Source organism: Ooceraea biroi, chromosome 9, assembly GCF_003672135.1.
Source record: "Ooceraea biroi isolate clonal line C1 chromosome 9, Obir_v5.4, whole genome shotgun sequence".
NCBI lineage: Eukaryota > Metazoa > Arthropoda > Insecta > Hymenoptera > Formicidae > Ooceraea > Ooceraea biroi.
In genome coordinates, this window is record NC_039514.1 from 15,067,813 (window position 1) to 15,086,941 (window position 19,129).

Below are 19,129 nucleotides of genomic sequence, written 5' to 3' on the forward strand. Positions count from 1 at the left end.
TAGTACGAATTTCGTACCGCCGATTTGAATTGATCAGAAAACAAAAAGTATCGCATGATACATTTGCGCAAAAGTTCTTTATGTAAAATTTCGGTGGACGTATCTCCGATCGCATCTCGTATCTCGATGGCAATAGAATTTTCCATGTGATATTTAAATTAAATTTATGTTAATTTAAATTATTAATCACTATATATGATAGAGTGCATCAATTTCTCGAGGGGAAATCCATTGTTTCCCAAACGCGATTCTATTTCTCCCTGACCACGAGTGATTTCGTTACGTATCTGCTCATTCATTGAATATCATTCAACCAATCGATGATATTTCGTACCTACGCTCTTCTGCAATTTGTTAAAAAAAACACATAGTTTTATAGTAAATAAAGAATTACAAAAAAACATTACAGGGAATACATAGAAAATTATTCTAAACTAGTAGCACCTGGATTAGAAAATACTACGCTTGGATTTATTCGACAGTATCGGAGATCCCATAAAGTACGTATAAAGAGTATAGCAATAAAAACTAGAATTCTTTAAGTCACTTAATGATGACATGTTGTAACACATGATTTATTTATACGACATATCACTGACCGATAGTATTCATGGTTTTAAATAGTTTAATCAAAAATTTCAATAATAATCTCTATCGCATTAGCGTTACTCTAATCAATAAAAAGAAATATCGCTTGATAATAATAAATAAAATTGGCACAGTTGAAACAATATCGACGTGTACTTTAATAATGAAAAATAGAACAAGAAATGTATCATTAATGTAAAAAAAAAAACTGTTAGTAATTCTTATCTTTATTTAATTTTCTTATCCTTATCTAATTTTCAATTGCAAATTTAATAGAAAAGTTACAAAGTTACACGACTCATTCATAATTGAGCAAAATGGTTAAACTTTCCCAAAGAAGAGAAATCTTTTATTCAGCTCTCACGCTACAATTCAAGAAATCGGGACGTACAAATATAAAATAGTCATCACGAAGATTTCTTCATCGGCTTAAAACGGCTTAACGTAACGCGAGACGTAACGCGTGTCCTATCAGCGAGGACGTGCCACGTCATATAATCGCGCGTTTTTCTCGATAGCTTCTCGGCGAGCGCGATTTTCTCATTCGTGCAGAACAGCGCTGGCTTGCGTGCAATGAGCGAGAATCATGGGCAACAAAGCATTGCCGTACTTTGCATCCGGACCTGTCATCAGGGGCTTCGGTAGAGGTTCCAAGGAGCTCGGTATTCCGACAGGTATTCTTCCTTCACGAGACAAACGCGTCGAACACCGCGCCCGATTAATCGCTGATTTGTAAATCGAACACGCGTCGCGATCGAGAAGCGATCCGCGGAACTAAATACTCTGAATGCTGCCACTATTGATGCCAATAGTGAGACATATCGATATGCATTTCTCCGCATAATCACAAGTTGAGAGTTACACCGTCTCATGTGTCCCTAACCCCTTCTTAGCTTCTATCTATATTTTATTAATTAAAACTCGTGTGACACTTGATGTTACTTTCTTGTCCGTTACCTCGTGGCTGGTGATGTTTGCCGAAATAGGTTAAGATTTTCTATTATATAGGTTGTCTGCATGGTGATCTTGAATCAATAGGCCTGTTTGATTTTATTGCACTTTCTGCACTTTGTTCTCTCTCTTATTTTAAATTTAAATGAAAAAGGTGCGAGTATTATTAAGCTTAGCTTCCCACGCACAGGGGTGCCCGAAACCCCAAGTAAAATAAAGTAATTCACGATTTTTGAACGTAATCTTTTTTTCACAAGCGAATATTTTACAAACTACTTGCTTTTTCAAATTTTCCTATGCATAAGCATATTTCCTTGATTGAGCCTTTATTATAAAAAAAATAATAAACATGTCAATCTTCGAAATATTCGCCATCATTTTCTAATATTTTTCTTCATTTATTGGGCAGTTGACAAATCTCTCAAAAAAAGGAAAATAAATAGATGCTTAATTTCTTCAAAAGAAGAGCACCGAATTAATTTGCACACCTATTTAATATTATTACATATTTAATATTAGAAAAATATAGGTTCTCTTACTGTTGTATGAGTTATGATGTTTTTGTAATTGAAATCCTGTATTAGAAATTCAAAGAAATATATTTTTCTTCGCCGACCTTCACTTGTGCGATAATCCTGAATTATTGGGTCTGTTCTTTATAGCTGCACTGCTGAACTTGTGCAATAAATTAGAGAGAGAAAAATATACTTGTCTCACTTTAACGTATTGCACTATATTCAACAATGCTACAAAGCTATAAAGCTATAAAGCTTTAAAGCTATAAAGCTGTAAAGCTATAAAGAACACTACAATTGATGACACTGAATTAGTAACTTATATAGAAACTTAGAATAACGTTGCTGCAAGTTTCTATGTTATATGGAAAATTATATGGCTATTATTTAAAATTTATATTTCGGATTTTGTGAGGATAATTTAAATTTAGACTGACATTTAATTATAAGCGCACCGTAACTTCCAATTTATATTTAAGTGATCTTCATAATAAAATTTGATAGAAGAAATATATGTATTTTTTTTTCTTTTTTATAAATATCAGCCAATCTGCCGGAACCTGTGATAAATGCTTTGCCAAACGATTTAGACACTGGAATTTATTATGGCTGGGCTTCCTTGCATGGACAAGTTTACAAAATGGTCGCGAGTATAGGATGGAATCCATATTACAAGAATCAGAAAAAATCATTGGTAAAAAATGAAAAGAAAATGAAAAACTAGCAAGATAAAGAAATATTTTTTATCTCTTATTTAAATTTGATTTTAATTATAAAACATAATAGACTGTTTATTACATCATTTAGACAAGGAATTAAATCAAGGAAAAGGATATTTTGTTGTTATTAATTACATAAATTACTTTTACTATTTGTAGGAAGTTCATCTGCTACACGAATTTCAAAATGATTTTTATGGTGAAGAATTGAAAGTGATAATTACTGGATACATACGACAAGAAAAAGATTTCTCTTCTGAAGGTAGGATTCTGTTACACAATAATATGTGTGTGTAAATTGATTATCATTTTCCTCTGTCATTTAGAGTAGTCATGTTGCGATTTTATATATATATATGCGCTTTATTTTTTGCAGAGGAACTCGTCAAAGCGATAAAGAATGATATTGCAATCGCGGACGAACGATTAGAAGAACCTACTGTAAACAAGTTAAAAGATGACGACTTCTTATTCAAATGATTAATAATAAATATTATCCTTATCTAAATAATAAGTATAGTTTTAGTTGCTCTTGCAAATTTTCTTTTTATTATATAGTAATAATTATATAGTAAATATTATATGGTAGTAATAATATAACACAAACACGAAACTGTTACATTCTTACGAATTGGATTAAAGATTACACATGTTAAAAAAAAAAAGATATATGTACACTGTAGTATAAAACAAGAAACTCACATCTGAAATTCACATTTATACGATGTTATAAATTATACATAACTTTTTTTTACATAATAAAGATTACAGAAAATGTATTCAAAAATTTTGTTTTTACACAATTCCTCTTTCTATATTTTTCGTTCAAGGACTTTTATTAACAGTAGTTGCACTTGTTGTCGTCGAAGATGGAGAAGAAACAGGAATATGTGTTGACTGAAATGGGCATGCTGGGTTCGTATGCGTCGACATCGGTGGGTACGCGTACATTGGATAAGGAGGCATACCCATGTAAGGAATCTGCGCGTTGAAGAGTTGATGATAGTTCATCGGGTAGGGTGGGGACGTAGGGTTAATTCTTGCGGGCATACCGAACGGAATTTTAGGATATTGGTACATCGTGTTATTGCGCTGGAAATTTGGTTTGACATCTTGACAATCTTGGTTCGCGTCGGCTGCATTATTCGAATTGTAACTACGCGGTCCGTTGTACGCTGCCCCGACCCCGTACGGTCTGTTGCACGGGGAAGGGGGGCAATGTGGAATCGACGACCAGGCTTGGTCGCGATACATATTATTTTGAAAGGAATATTGCCTGGGATTAGCCTGGGGAAAGGAATACTGTTCATTCTGCATCGCATTTATGCAAGGTTGCGCCTCTTGGTTGTACCATTGGGAATAGCCGCATCTGTTCCACGGATGATTTGACTGCCAATCGTACCTCCTTTTTTTGCAAGGATCTAAAACCAGTGAAAACAGGTTAAATAAATACTCATTTTCTTGTAGCGAGTACTGCTAAAAATTACAAAATGCTTACTTGGTGCATTCTTCTTCTGCGGTGTATTATCATGCGAAACGTTTTTATCCTTCTGCATCTGGTACTTTCGTTCCTCCTCGTCGTCTGAAAACACCGGCGCTTCGTTCTCATCGATCGTGTCACTGTGTTTTAGCCTAGAAAGAGATATTAATTCTGAACAACCGTACGCAACATATTGTCATACGCATCTGCCAAAATACTAACTGTCTCAACTCCTGTGCAAAAAAAATGGTAGTGTACGACGTGACATTGGGACAATAATAAACCGTCATGTCCACTTCAATATTGCACTTTTGTATGTGTTCCGAGCTATTAAATCGAACGCAGTATAAAGGTTCGCTTATGTGCCCATACACGTCCAATATTGTACCAAGAGTTTTTTGTCCCTTGTCCAAAAACAAAACCGAGTCCAGATTGAGCGTAGGTTTACCTGGTATTGGCTGTACAATCACTACTTGCTCCACAATTTTGAACACCTTAAATTATACAAGTATATACGAATATGGTTTAAGCATATACGTGCAAAATTCTCTAGATGATGATAAATCTGTCTCATAGTCTTCTAAAGAAATCCGCTTTTTTACATGCATTGTATATATTTATATTTATTACCTTGCCGAATACGTCACATAAGAGTTCATCAACATTAATCATTAAGTCTTCTATTGGTGGAAGGTCATCTAATTCACTTTTTTGTATTTGTTTATTTGCTACGTTACTTTTCTTCTGCCTGAAATATTCAATGAATATGAAAATTTTCGCTGTCACTTACAAAAAAGTATAATTGCATTATAAATCTTTTTAATATAAACATACCTATTTATATTGTTATTAGTGATACTTTCGTACTTACTTAGCACTATCATTATTATCATTGTTGCTGCTATTGCTACTATCGCTGCTGCTGCTGCTGCTGCTACTGCTGCTGCTACTGCTGATAGTACTGCTACTGTCGTCGTCACTGTCGCTCTCTTCACTTGAACATAACGGTTCCACTACTGTCATACGATACTGTTGTAAATTTAGTGCCTGGACACTTGGTACAGCAGGCTGATTTAGATTTTCATTGGTATCTTCCATATCCTCTACATCCGAAGAGTCGCCATATTCCAAAGCGATAACGCCAAGAGATTTCAAACCAGTAGTCTCTACAGTAAACAAATACAAAAATCAAGAATCTAAAATATATATTGTACAGTACGTGTTATATAAAATTGATAACTTTCTAAATCTTCTGACAATTATCGTATTAAGGCACAATGCCACTCGAACATTTTTATGAATATACTACTATGCCGTACAAATTAAGCTAGGCCTCGTGTCTATTTCATCGACATTAGCTTGGCTCAAGGCAATGCATTTTACAGAATTAATAGCAGTTCTTATTAATTTAATTTAGATCAAAATTGAAGGAACGTTTATAATACCAAAAGTTGATCAACTTTTTTTATTATAAAAAAGACAGAAGCTGCATGTTTCATGAAAATATGTTTACTTTGTGGATTAATATATTTATGTTTACCTTGCACGTGTGAAGATGAATCGCTTGTATGTATGTCACTATTATCATTGCTCACTTTTGTAATTTCATTGATTTTCTGTTCATTTTCTGTTGATTCGTTTTGCGTAATATCGCTGTTTATATTGTTTGTACTGTATTCTGTAATTTCTGTAGATTTCTGTAAAGTTTCTTGTTTATCGCATGTATTCTCGCAAATATCTTCCATACCGTCCACGTGCAACATAGATGCTTGATTATCTGTCTTCGACGATGGTTGAATATTTTCGACAGAATTGCACATTACTTCATGATTATTCAATGTATTTTCCGTATCGTTCTTCATATTAATTTCATATAGTTAATTTTGCACTTATTTTCTTCATTTATTGTTTTGCTGAGGACAATTATTTTACTTTTTTCTGATGCTAATATACTTTGGGTACTTTCCAACAATGAAGCACAGCCATCTATATTCTATCACAGCACAGAGCAGAGAGCAGACTGCACCATACCGTACTTGGTTCGTGTAGCCACGTTCGCCAACATTACGGTGCATCTGATAGACGGCGCTACATACAGTTCCGATTTGGCATTTCTACGAGAGAAATTCAGAGGAATTGAATGCACGTTTAGAAGGTAAAACCATTGTACAGCAGTTGAGAAAATGTTTCCCAAACACTTCCGCTCATCGAAAGCATTTTGCAACATATTCAATGAGCGGACATTATTTTTGCCAGCGGTTTATATTTAGTAGTGATCACTCTTCGTTCACTCATTCAACGGTTAATATTTCCTAAACGCATCCACTGAATCATATCAGATTCATTATATTAGATTCTAATAATTAGAATATAATTTTTCATAAAATATGATGGAAATTACATATATTCCAAAATAAAATAATCTCCACGATCGCATTTCCCCCAAATTTTCCCGATTTTCCCCAGAGTGTATCTTCGAAGATAGATCCATATTTATATGCATATATGTATATAAAACGAAATAATATTTGATTTCTACACAACAAATGTATTTTCAATCGCCAAACCGTGCACGTAATAAACATAGGCAGCATAAAATGCTGTTTTCATCGATCCGACACGAGCTAGACTACGAAATACCATAAGGCTGGTGAATGCAGCTGGCGCTGCCGATCAACGATTCCGCGAGAGTCACTAGATCGCCGGCGTGGCCGTTCACGTCTCTCTTTCTACCGTCGAGCGTGTAGCGTGGTTGTCCAACGATAGATACATTCGCGTCACCGTGGATCTCCGTGTGTCACGCTGGATGGCCAGCAAACTCATCGTGGAGAACGTACGATTATCGCGCAATACAACGTATTGCACAGCAACGACCGTTACACGACGGACCGGAAGGTGCATCGAGAAGTGCGGTGCGAGATACGAACGTGTCTCGTGCGTACGAATCGTCGGGCGTGCGAGAGTAGGCGCGCGCGCGCGCGCAAGCCCATAAGCGACGTGTGCCAACTGTCGGTCCGTACGAACGAAGGGTCGAACGTTACCCGATCATTTCGACGGATTGTAGCGATCGCGCACGATTCTGGTGACGGTTAACGGGTACTGCGATTCCGATTAACGATTACCGTTTCCGCGGGAATTTCTCGCGAGACCGAGAGATCTTCGCACTCGCGCGCCCTTTCTCCGTCTCCCTACCGTCTAACGCGCATTGCCCAGTCTGCGGACTCTCCCGTAATACGTGAGGAAATAACGTACTTATGAGTGTGAACCGCGTCAGGCAGCAGGCTTCTAAGGACAGTTTGCACAAGGGAGGCCCACGCCTGCGATGAGCATGCCGACGAAGGGACGAAGGGACCACCACCTCTCCCATCACCATCATCAGCAGCAGCAGTCGCATCACGTTCCACCGCAGCATCAGCATCCGATCATACTCGGTCAACCTGTCGTGCATTCGCATTCGCCGCAGACCTACAGCGCGGTGGTTACCACGAATACACCTCGCTTCCTGACGAATGCCGGTGAGTCCGTTTTACTTGATTGGCATGTATTCTCTGCTTTCCTGCGTGCTGCCTCAGCTTTTCTCCAACGATCTGCCTACATGCGACCTGTCGAGCGTCATCTGCCCTCGTCAGGGCGGTTTTTATTTCGTGAGCGTCACACGCGTCGTGACGCTCGTGAAGGATTCGCTGAAAGGCACGAGTCACCACGCAATTGTCTCTTCGCCCATCTCGCGCATGCACCTTGTGTACGTAACAAAGTGTTATTTGAGGTTAGGGTGACCACACGCGCGACATGTGTCCTGCGTGCTGCGGACGATGTCCTTTCTCGTGTATCCTAATTTGTTTTTTATTGTTCGGATGCGACGACCATGATGATTACGATGCCTCGGTCATCCTTCATACAAATTTCTAAGACACGGAGGGAGATTATTCATTTCTCGCGTCGACTCATACGTCATTCGTGATCGTAAACACAATGTTTATGCAACAAATTTGCAATCTCGTCTCGCGAATCGCTATGTGCCCCTTCGTTTTTTCTGCGTGAAAGGAAAATTGTATTTTCGTGATCTGGCCGCGCCAAGTTCGACAAACTCGGGCGTGCAAGTGGAACGACGGTCAGTAATGCTCGCAATGCTTCTTTTCCTGGCTTCCGTAATCTCGTTAAAGCGGTTTGCGCATTCAGTCCAGCAATACTTATCAGCAGAGTTACGTCCCTGAGTTACGTTTCCCGACGTTGCCATCGGTACAGAAACGCGTAGTAAATATTATTTACTTGTACTTCTGGATCGTGCGTTTTTTTATTTATACTAATGTATTGTGTTGCGAAGGTGGCATGCTCTATGTACGAAACTCGACGCGTTGATGCTTCTATATAGCTTGTTATATACAGCGATTTCGTAATTGTCTGGTCAAACTATTTGAGAGATAACGGTTGCCTCGAGGCAGAGAAATAATATTTCTATATATATTGTCTACGAGTTCCACGAAACGATATAATCAAACGGATGGCACATGTACCTGCGACGTTTTGTATAAATGAACAAAAAGAAAAACTTAAAGAAAGAACATCTTGACTAAACTTTAATACAAAGAAAAACTGAAGCGTGAATCAGCAAATTCGTCGTTCCACGTATATATAACGCAGAAAAATGTAATCTTTCGGAACAGGTAACAGTTTTCTGAAAAGCAAGTTATGGGAGTGTTAAATGGGGATTCGGTACGTGCTTTCACTTTCGTCTTGGCGCAGGCCAACGTAAATCGCCACTCGTCGTGTAACAAAAAAAAGTTTGCGTGCTAACGCTTATTGAGGCGATCGGCCGCTTATCGCTTGTTTTCCATCTATATCTATCAGCGATACCAATCGACGTAGGTAGCATCCCGTCCGCTCGTCTTCCGCTTTTTACTTCCCTCTCTCTCTTTCTCTCTCTCTCTTTCTCGCGATTCTCGCGAAACAAGGACGCGGCTTTTCATTCGTGCGAAACAAACGGCAAGCGAATGGATAATAGGCCTGCGTGAGGAGGAGGGCGTGGAGGTAACCATGATTGGCCGATCGCGGCGTGCGGTAAACTGTTGAATCGTGCCTATTAAAAGCGGAGGTGGGAAACAGAAGAGTTTCCTGCGTGCAAATATCGCGACGTCAATCGTCTCGACGGTAATCCAGATTTGTTCTTGCAGGGGGAGGGGGAATAGTAAATAAGTTTTTTTGGAGTAACTTTTTACTCCAAGATACATGACAATGCACAATTTGCAGTGCTCGGTGGAATTACAATTACGTGTATTTGATTAGAATTGAATTTAACATAATAATGTACATAATGATTTTCCTCCAAAGAAAAATGTGTGTTTTATAAAATTATTTTTTCTCTTTCCTCTCTCTATCTCTTTCTCTTCTGAAAATTGGTCAGATATGAACGTGCGTCATATGGAAAATGATTATAAGAAATTCCCGGAAAGCTTCGCGTACGTGCACGCGTGTAATAGACTAACGGAGAGACGATAATAAAAAGAGAGAAGGAGAGAGAAAGATTTCGCGAAAGAATAGGATGTAAGAAGTCCGAAGTGCTACGAAGCCGACCGAGTGGTTGCTTCGGCTAGTACATGTGGCAATCGCAATCACACAGTATGTACACACGCGATTTCTTTCTCGTTGAAGTTGCGCGATCGAGATAATTCGGCCGTGGTGTCGCGACTGCGAGTCCAGAAGTGCGACACGAAGCAACTGGGAATAGGTCGTCGGGAGAGTTGTCCGCGATCAACGACGTGAATCGAGAGACCTGAATCGCGTGGCGTTCGCCGTTCGCGCGTCGCGACTTGGCAGCTGGTTCCGATTATCGCGACGAGAGGTCCCTCGCTATCAGGGACACTTGCATTCTCGTCGTGCCTGCTCGCGGACAGCCTGGTTCGCTGTCGTGGGAACATATGGTGGAAGCCACGTGCCGGGACGTGTCATAAATGCCTCTGCCGCGAGTGTCGTGCCGGGGAAAAACCCACGCTCGAGTCTCCCGTCGAATAATTTCTCGCCGCTAATCGTCAAACGAAACGAAACGGAACGGATGATATCGGTATTGGCGCGCGCGAGCGGGCGACGGTGTTAGCGCAAGACGGCGCGGGATACCGAGAGCTGCCTAGCAGCTACTAACGCGCCTGAAAACGTCACTCTCTCTTGAGAAGGCAACGGAAAAAAGAGAGAGCGAGAGAAGAGACCGCCGTCGCAGCGCGCCTCCGCTCTACGTTCTACGCGCAGGTTATATAATTTCCTCCAAGCGTTTCTTTTCGTTTCTGTCACGGCGACCATATGTAAAGTCGATATCGGGACGCGCTAGGCTCCGTTTTCCCGTTTCCCGTGAAACGAGCAAACGCATCCCGGCCGGACACGCGCGGATATTACGGCCGCCCATGCGACCGCGTGTCTCACGATCGCGCGCCGACGAACGGGTGGACGTGGCCACCAATAGACGTAATTCGTGCTGATAAACATGCGCCCGATCGTCACGGCCACCGTGTGTCCAGCGTAACTTCGATCATCAGCGAGTCAACGAGGTGAGGACGACGGTAACGGCGTCGGCTGACACGCACGAGATGTCCGCGGTGATGGGTAAGTTATCACGTGCGCAAGTTACGAACGCTCGCCATTTCGACGATGTCGACGACGCCGGCATCGCGACGCTTGGTTTTGTTCCTCGCACGAGCGGATCCGTCGTTGCAACACCGAACACTCTTCCCCGTCGCTTGTCCTTGGGTCCGCGATCCTCCTCGCGCGGCACGCTTATCGGCGTATCAGCCGATGATGATAATATAATAACGTTACGCAAATCGCTATTATGTCGGGACTTTCGGAAGATGTCGCGTTGTATGACGTTTACCCGCTCCGGCCACGTGACACACCGCTGCCCGCCGATTGATAGTCGGTCGAATGTTTTTGCGACGGTCACTACCTGTCGAAGCGACTTGGAGCGCATTCGCGCCTGATGGAGTCGCAAACACGTGTCGTCTCTCGTGGCACTTGACTTTTTCCCCCAATTTTTCACGTCTCTACGTAGAAAAAATTTCTATTTTTAATATTTTTTCATTGTTTGTTTTTTCGAGTTGGATGAGCCAGATGTATGTATGGTATTGTCCGCTCTATATACATAAAATTTATTAATCTTTGCGGCACTACTCGCGCGCGCGTTTTCCGTGCGAAATACAAAAAAGGAATAATTACGTAGCACTCGAAGTGATTTTCTTCAAACCGAAAGGAATAGAAATATAGATATATATGTGCTCGCGTACGCTTGACACATCCCTTATCTTCTTTTTCCCCGCCTTGTATCGCTGATAAGAGTAACGCCTTACCGCTTTAATTGATCAAACAAGAAAAGTCCAATTTCGATATTCCAGTTACTACGTATCGATGGACTGTCTGAAAAGTAAATTGTGAAATGAATTATTTTATGTTTATTTCGGGAGGAAAGGCACGATTAGTCGAATCGAGATCTCTATCAAAGTAAGAAAAGTATCGAATCGAGGTCTCAAAGTCTCGTTGTTGAGACGAGTTTGTTACAAAGGGACATTTTGGAAAAAGAATCGCGAACCAATAAAGTTTCATTCTGCAACACGTTCCTTCCTTCTCATGATGTATTAATTATTACTGCGATGATTTGCATCGCTCCGTCATATTTGGACGGCAAACTTTTGCGACAAATGGCAAACAAAAATGAAAATGTAAAATATTAAGATTTTAAAACGAACTTGCGTCGTTTATTTTATCGTTGACGGCCGCCCGGTGCACGTTATTGCACCTTTCTCTTTCCGATTGGATATTCGTTCAAGTAAATAGTCGACTAAGTAATAAGCGATTGGCAATTAATTCTGTGGTATCGTACGATACATATTTGATGTCGTCTATTTAATCTGAAGTGATTTGATAAGTTATAAATTATCGAGTTGAACGTATTAAAAATAAATAAAAATCATGCGAATGCAAAAATAAATTTATGTAATACTTTTCCTAATGTGTGTACTTAAAAGTTAACGGACATTAAATACCGATACCGAATGGAATGTAGTTCCGTTTTCGTGTTTCCTTTGTTATAGGACAAACTCGGAATTTGTCAGAAAATATTTTCTTTTGTAGCTTCAGTCGGTCACGTTTGGGTCAATAACGACTAACAGTTTTACCTTTCTCCTACTTCAGGTAAATGAGCTGACCTGACATCAGAATTTTGATAGATATATAGGCTACCGGTTATTTTCTTTGTTCACAAGTTCATAAACAAAGTTTTACACTTTCTACAAATGTTTCGAGGAACTTCAGGTACAAATCTTATTATCTTTATTGCTTTGGTTATTGGTTAGTTACACAGTACGTTACATGATTCTTGTAATGTGTAGCGCATTGTTTTCAGATACCTATTCATGCTTCAAGCGTACCGAATCGCATAGTAATAAGTTTGGTACATCTCACAATTGCATATTTGTCCCTTTTTAACCTCTCGAATTTCTAAAATTTCCCCAATGTTTTTTTTTGTTTACTGGAAACTGATATCATAGTAAGACCACACATCTTTCTGTACATTTTTCTATCCGTTATTAAGAAGAATATATGAAAATATAAACATGTCTCTAAAAATCTATAACGCCGAATAAACATGTCGATAAATTTTTTACATGAAGTCACAGTGTCTTATCGATACCAAATAGAATTGTGATAAAAAGAATTAAATAATCACGGTTTGAGAAAAGGCCCTTTTTTCTCTTTTTTTTTGGAGGGGGACAACACTTTGGCGCAGAATCACGTATTTGAGATGCTCAGGATCTTTGAATGACAATGAGATAGATTTTTTGCCGGCTTGTCGTGTCATTCGTCGGCACGTGTGACGTAGGGCGACTGACTTTGCTTTACCCGATTCGAATAACGAGGACCGCCGTCGCATCGCGGACGACGCGGGTGAAAGGTGGCCGCCGCGAGTCCGCGCATACAGATTCGAATCGAAGCTGAGGGAAACGGAGAACCGGCAGAAAATGCGCATTCCTGGCAAGGCCGCTCGCTCGAGAAAGAGGCCACCGAGCATCCGGGGAGAAACTAACCGTACTTGCTTCACTCGCTTCGCTCTCCCGCTCTCCTCTCCCTCTTAACTGACGGTTGTTACTTCGCGGTTACGTTGCACGCGTTACGCGTATTATTGGATCAGCAGATAATGTATCTTTGGTATCCTCGGACTTGATCGTTTCTCACATCGCGCAAATTCCACCCGATTTGCGATTAACATCCATAAAGAGCGCTTCTTCGACTAAACTTTTCAACTTTAAACAAGATTCGTAGCGTTTGCATAACGATACTAAAACGTTCGCTTCCGGAATTCGCTTTTGTCGGACTGATTATAGCGTTTAAGCGGTAAACCGCGTCTCAAATTTTTATTTTTTCATGTTAACTATCGATCATTCCTACTGATTTTCGTATCTACGTATATAAGCATTACGTAAGGCATACTTATTATTGGCTACCTTGTAGTTATTTCATGTTACTTTCCTATATGTCGATGCTTCAGAGAGACACTTGTTTCGGATTTGTTTATGATTGCTGTTATATTGAATCACAGAACAGTGAGCTACGTGTATTAAAATAGTTCGGATCGAGTCGATTGAAGTCACACGTTCTAACATTGTGACATTTAGCACATGTGCTAAAGGCACACCGGCCGTTCCGTTGAACCAGCTCCTAAACAGTTCCTGGTAGAAAGTGCACTTTTATACGCGACTGGATAAGTTTTTCATTTTACCGTATCTATGCGAGAGTCGAGCATTAATTCCGGTGTTTCGCATGATAGGTATGCATACACTTATTAATTGCTGTTACTAATAGAACGGAACAATAGAAAAATATCTGTAAAAATTTTTAAATCAATAGGTTTTTCGAATGCGAAACAAAAACAAAATTCGCATGAGATAATAAATCCTTCCTTAAGATAATAAATTTTCCAGAAATTTAGAGTGTAAATGACTTTCACATTTATAATATTTTCCTGTTCGCTGTCCAAACGTTTAGAGAATTCTCAGAAAATTACAAATTGACATATTGTACATAATAGTTATTTCCCAATTTTTGGTCAAAAGCAGAAATAAGCTATTGTTCAGTGTATTCAGTGTGTGACATATGTATTCATTTATCCCAGTCACATTCGTCAACACACCAATTTACAGTCTGGGCTGCGTTCCGATCCCTTACCTAGGTGCACCCGCTATGTTGGAGTGAAAGATACAAGAATAAGATACAAAGAGAGAGAGAGAGAGCCTGGTGAGGAATCGGAACACAGCTCTGGATGGCTAATAGTGAGAATTTTAGTAAGAATGTAAGTAGAAACTACATGAAAGCACGAAATAATAGCCTTCGTTTAAACGTTAAAAGTTGAACATCAAAAGAAATTACATAGAAATTTTTTACCTTTTGTTAGGTGTGCAAATAAGTTCTATCCACTATTAATAGATGAACATATTAATAGTGGATAGAACTTATTTACACATCTAAAATAAAATAAATATAAAAGCGGTGCTAAATACAACATTTTACAAAAATTATCATGTAAGAATAGAAAGGACAAAGTTGGCAATATTTAATATATATAAACATATATCAACTTCTAAGAGTTAATTTTTAAAGTTAAAAGAACATTGTTACAAGAAATATATATATATATATATATATATATATATATATATACATATGTATATCTAATCTAAATCGATAATAATAGTTAGATAATAATGCCCATTATGTTGTTGATTAAATAAATTATTTCTCAAAATTATAATATATTAATTTTAATTTTATGTAAAAATATGACCAACATACATACACACAGTAGTGAATAATTTTCGAAATTATAATATGTGATAGAGATACGGGTAGTTCGATTAAATTAAGTGAAATTCGTAATCTGATACATTTGACTATATTTTTGCTCCGAATGTTTTCAATTCCATCCACTGCATGTTACGATGATTAAGAAATCACTGAATATTTCTGTTATTTCACTACGTGATCGCGTTGACCACGTAGCGAAAGAAACTAATTTTGCCAATTCGGTAGTCTGTCGAAAAGGTTATCGAGAGAAAAGTGCTGGAAAATTTTAAATAATAGTAATATCTCTTCATATTTATCAAATGGTAGACATCTTACAATTGGAATGTTAAGTCGACGATATCACTCGCTGTTTTGCATTCGTACGCCTATTCACTCACTAAATATTTACGTGCGTGATTAGTCTTTCCGGTTATCGACGGAGGTTCCGGAGATTAGTTTCGTAACTTGCAGCGTGGTGCGCGCGTTATCCTAGGAATCTTGAAAATTTTATGGATCAAAATAACTTTTGTCGGTCATTGTCAGTTTATTAAAATTTGTTAATTCTAGTCGCGCGCGCGCAACTGTTTGATCGATCTAATTGACAATGCAATGACAGTTACGCGGACGTAAAGTTGACAGTTTGACACTTAAAGGCAAAGGACCGGCGAAATAATTCATCTCTTGAGACAAGCGCGGTCGTTGCTCGATCGTTCATGACCACGTTGCATCGTTCGGCATCGTTCGGGGGTTAGGATAATGCGTGGCGCAGGTCGTATCAACGAGGGATGGTAGCGAGGATACGAGCGTACGAGGGGGTAGGGAGGTCGTTGCCCGGAGGGGGACGAGAGGAGGAGGAAAAAGGCTGGCAAATATCGACCCTCTCTTCACCGAGACTCATCGTCTCTCGTCCAGACGTTTGCGATGCATGGTTTCCTCCTCTTTCCCCTCTTGCTCCTGTTCACCCCTTTTCCATCTCCTCCGCTATTCATTCTCTCTCACACTTTTCGCAGGCTGCTAACCTACCAAACGCCCACATAGAGTTAGGAAAAGAGAGAGAGAAAGAGAGAGATCGTTCGACACCACGAGGTTTCCATGCTTTTCCAAGGTCAGCAACTCGAGGGGGTGAGAGCTCAAAACTCTGGAAAAAACGGGATTTTTATAAATCTGCGTGCCATTATTATTATTATCATTATCATTATCATCATCATTATTATATTATTATTATTAATATTACCACTATTATTATTATTATTAGTTCATTTATTCAACATGGACTTTAGCTATTTTCTGCAACTGTTGTTTTTGAAAATTTGACAATGGGACACTTATACCTAGGTATAAATACATATAAGGTCTTTGTTACGGAACGTTTTAAAATGTCTTTTTCCAAAAGACTGATTTATAATGCCGGTCATTTATAATGTTACGGTTTAACAGTATGGTTTCCGAATTTTGTATTTATCTATAATTGGTTGTGCAGCTGCCAAAAAGCTGCTCGAAAGCGTACATTTTCTTATTTCTTGTTCCTTTGTCCCGTTTTCTTCCCTTGTTAAATTCATAACATCAATAAGTTATAAGTATCATAACTGTATAATGTGTGAAGGGAATTTGAAAGAAAGTAATAATCTGTCAAAAATGTACCTAAAACTATTTTAGAAAATAGACTCGTCCTGCTTGTTACCTGCTTGCTGCCTGCTCTTATTGTTCTTTATAGATACTTCTTCTGTCGGCTTTCTTCTGTCGGTGCACTCTTCCTGTATTGAACAGTACTAAAAAAAAGATTATTTCGGAAATATTCCTGCACATTATACCAGATATTTTTGAGAGTAATTGAAATATATGACCTGAAATATTTTTTATAATATCCAGGATTTGGAGTTTCTCCAAAGACAAATCATGTTTTATGATCCAAGTCGACTTTCTTTCGACATTTGTCCTCGAACGATTTTCAAGGGTGGCGATTTTCAAACGATCAAATATCGTATTTGATATTTCACGTTTACTTTAATATCTTAGTGTATAAATTATACAAACTACATTGCACACTTTTGTATTTATATATTTATATTAAATACAGTATCGTCGCGCGCACGAATCACATTCGGCGTAACATTGCAAACGATTAAACCGATTGCAGCAATCGTACTACGTGTAACGTAACGTGACAATAGGCGAATCGACAGGTCGAGGTGCAAGTTCGAGATGATCAGCATGACTTTTTCTCTTCCGCGAGATGTGGGTCACGCGGGTCATGCGATCCCCTTCTCGCGGTACCTATCCTAGACTAAACGGCGAATCTAGGCTGTGGGCAGCAGCGCCGGGTGCATATAGGTATCGATCGGTTCACAGCGGTGCCTGCAGCTTGGCCTGGTGCACTGGCGAAACTGGGTTACCACCCGACAACCCATACACTCGTGATTCGCGCGCGAATCCGCGCTCCCTTCGTGCCTCCGGCTTCTGCTTTTGCTGCACCTCTCTTCATTGCCTCACCTTCCACCTTCGCGTACGTGCCCTTCGGTATCCTCCACCCACGTAAGCTCGTGCATCTTCGCGAATCGTTCTGTACTCGGTCGTACTTGCACTTTCTCATTACGTTGCCGCCAAAAAAGTCGCACTTGATCCTTCTCATCCTTTTCCGGATGAATGTATCAGTGTGTACATGTTTTTAAATTATTACATTTAAATGTGCGTAAATTTTAATATATCGATATGAAAGAAACATTGTTTTTTTTAATACAAGTTTTTTAATAAAATTCATTATTTTTAGGATATATTATTAATTTTGAAGATGGTATAAGTCTGAGATTTTAAGAAACACATGTTCTTAGAAGAAGCTCATAAAATTTTACAATCTTTTTTAGAAAAGATTTACATTGTAGGAACAAATATTTTGTAAACTATTTTGTTACATAATAAAATAGTATTTTTTAATACACGCAAAGGAAAAAGTCTAAATATCTCAAAACAAAAAATAAAACCTACACCGCTTTCATAATCGACACATATCGACGGAAAAAGATTTATTTTTCATGAATATTTTGAAATTATTTAAAGACAGAATTTTTTAATAGTCCAAAAGTTAATAAAAACTCTGGATAATAAAAAAGTTATATATATATATAATTATATGTATATTATATATAAAGGTTATAAAGTATGTGCACAAATATACTTAGAATTAGAGAAAAATACACTATATCACCAAAACTTGTCCCTTTTACATTTTTTTACACAAATATATCAAATTTCTCAAGCAACTCAATAAAAATTTCGAAAGTAATTCTTTATATTGCTGTTAGACTAAATCAATTATAAAGCATAAAGTACGAAAATAGCCTCTTTCTCTCTTATGACGAAGGTCATTTTTTATGTGTCACGTACAAAAGCCTGTTGTTATTTTGTACCTACAGAAGAAATTACTTTAAAAGAATTTGCTTTCTCAGCTAATCCTAAGATACTTATATTGAAAACTTATTTTTCAAAAACTGTAAAAAAAGCGATATATTTCCACATTCAAGGTAACTGATGTATTGTCAGTCTAAAGATAAAATAAAACCTATTCGACGTGGTGAATTTGTATAAATTTTGCTGTACAAGTTCTCGACTTTATAGTTTTCAAATTATATTTTCACCAGCGGTGAATCACATCTTATGAATGACACGTGCTTCGCATAACATTTTCATCGCTAAGATGCCAAATTGTAAATTTACATATTTAATATATAATTGTAAATTGTATATATAACTTTTTTTATTATCCAGAGTTTTTATTAACTTTTGGACTATTAAAAAATTCTGTCTTTAAATAATTTCAAAATATTCATGAAAAATAAATCTTTTTCCGTCGATATGTGTCGATTATGAAAGCGGTGTAGGTTTTATTTTTTGTTTTGAGATATTTAGACTTTTTCCTTTGCGTGTATTAAAAAATACTATTTTATTATGTAACAAAATAGTTTACAAAATATTTGTTCCTACAATGTAAATCTTTTCTAAAAAAGATTGTAAAATTTTATGAGCTTCTTCTAAGAACATGTGTTTCTTGAAATCTCAGACTT

General features: G+C 38.3%; 3 protein-coding genes and 1 long non-coding RNA gene across 6 annotated transcripts in view; 2 read left to right on the forward strand and 2 right to left on the reverse strand.

Moving 5' to 3' along the window:
* Nucleotides 1–515: 515 nt before the first annotated feature.
* Nucleotides 516–3,550, forward strand: LOC105276069 (riboflavin kinase). Its single transcript, XM_011333404.3, has 4 exons — nt 516–1,262; nt 2,600–2,748; nt 2,933–3,035; nt 3,150–3,550. The coding sequence occupies exons 1-4, from the start codon at nt 1,175–1,177 to the stop codon at nt 3,251–3,253; spliced, it is 444 nt and encodes a 147-aa protein (XP_011331706.1). The 5' UTR covers nt 516–1,174; the 3' UTR covers nt 3,254–3,550.
* Nucleotides 3,475–7,595, reverse strand: LOC105276067 (H/ACA ribonucleoprotein complex non-core subunit NAF1). Of its 2 annotated transcripts, none has more exons than XM_011333403.2 (7): nt 7,506–7,595; nt 5,794–6,367; nt 5,125–5,419; nt 4,884–5,001; nt 4,476–4,747; nt 4,272–4,405; nt 3,475–4,194 (listed from the first exon to the last, which is right to left on the reverse strand). In XM_011333403.2, the coding sequence occupies exons 2-7, from the start codon at nt 6,113–6,115 to the stop codon at nt 3,599–3,601; spliced, it is 1,737 nt and encodes a 578-aa protein (XP_011331705.1). In that variant the 5' UTR covers nt 6,116–6,367; nt 7,506–7,595; the 3' UTR covers nt 3,475–3,598. The 2 variants fall into 2 exon arrangements, with proteins under 2 accessions (XP_011331705.1, XP_011331704.1); XM_011333402.3 differs by lacking the exon at nt 7,506–7,595 and adding an exon at nt 6,894–7,017.
* The window catches only part of LOC105276065 (eukaryotic translation initiation factor 4 gamma 3), a 39,720-nt gene continuing 28,131 nt past the window's right edge, over nt 7,541–19,129 (forward strand). The window contains exon 1 of one of the 2 annotated variants that reach the window (XM_011333400.3): nt 7,541–7,768. In XM_011333400.3, coding sequence (XP_011331702.1) covers nt 7,576–7,768 — 193 coding nt within the window. In that variant the 5' untranslated portion in view covers nt 7,541–7,575. Of the gene's footprint in view, nt 10,845–19,129 lie in introns of both variants that reach the window. The other variant, XM_011333401.3, reaches the window with a different exon arrangement.
* On the reverse strand, nt 15,162–17,783 carry LOC105276066. The gene is made up of 2 exons (XR_893341.2): nt 16,753–17,783; nt 15,162–16,209 (listed from the first exon to the last, which is right to left on the reverse strand). It is a non-coding gene; the product is annotated as an uncharacterized LOC105276066 (long non-coding RNA).

Bases quoted from the DNA above. Each gene is read 5' to 3' on its own strand.
- LOC105276069 (XM_011333404.3), top strand. From the start codon at position 1,175: ATGGGCAACAAAGCATTGCCGTACTTTGCATCCGGACCTGTCATCAGG. The intron at 2,749-2,932 runs GTAAAAAATGAA...TACTATTTGTAG, and splicing joins AGAATCAGAAAAAATCATTG to GAAGTTCATCTGCTACACGA. The intron at 3,036-3,149 runs GTAGGATTCTGT...TATTTTTTGCAG, and splicing joins AAAAGATTTCTCTTCTGAAG to AGGAACTCGTCAAAGCGATA.
- LOC105276067 (XM_011333403.2), bottom strand. From the start codon at position 6,115: ATGAAGAACGATACGGAAAATACATTGAATAATCATGAAGTAATGTGC. The intron at 5,420-5,793 runs GTAAACATAAAT...TGTTTACTGTAG, and splicing joins TTCATCTTCACACGTGCAAG to AGACTACTGGTTTGAAATCT. The intron at 5,002-5,124 runs GTAAGTACGAAA...TGAATATTTCAG, and splicing joins GATAATAATGATAGTGCTAA to GCAGAAGAAAAGTAACGTAG.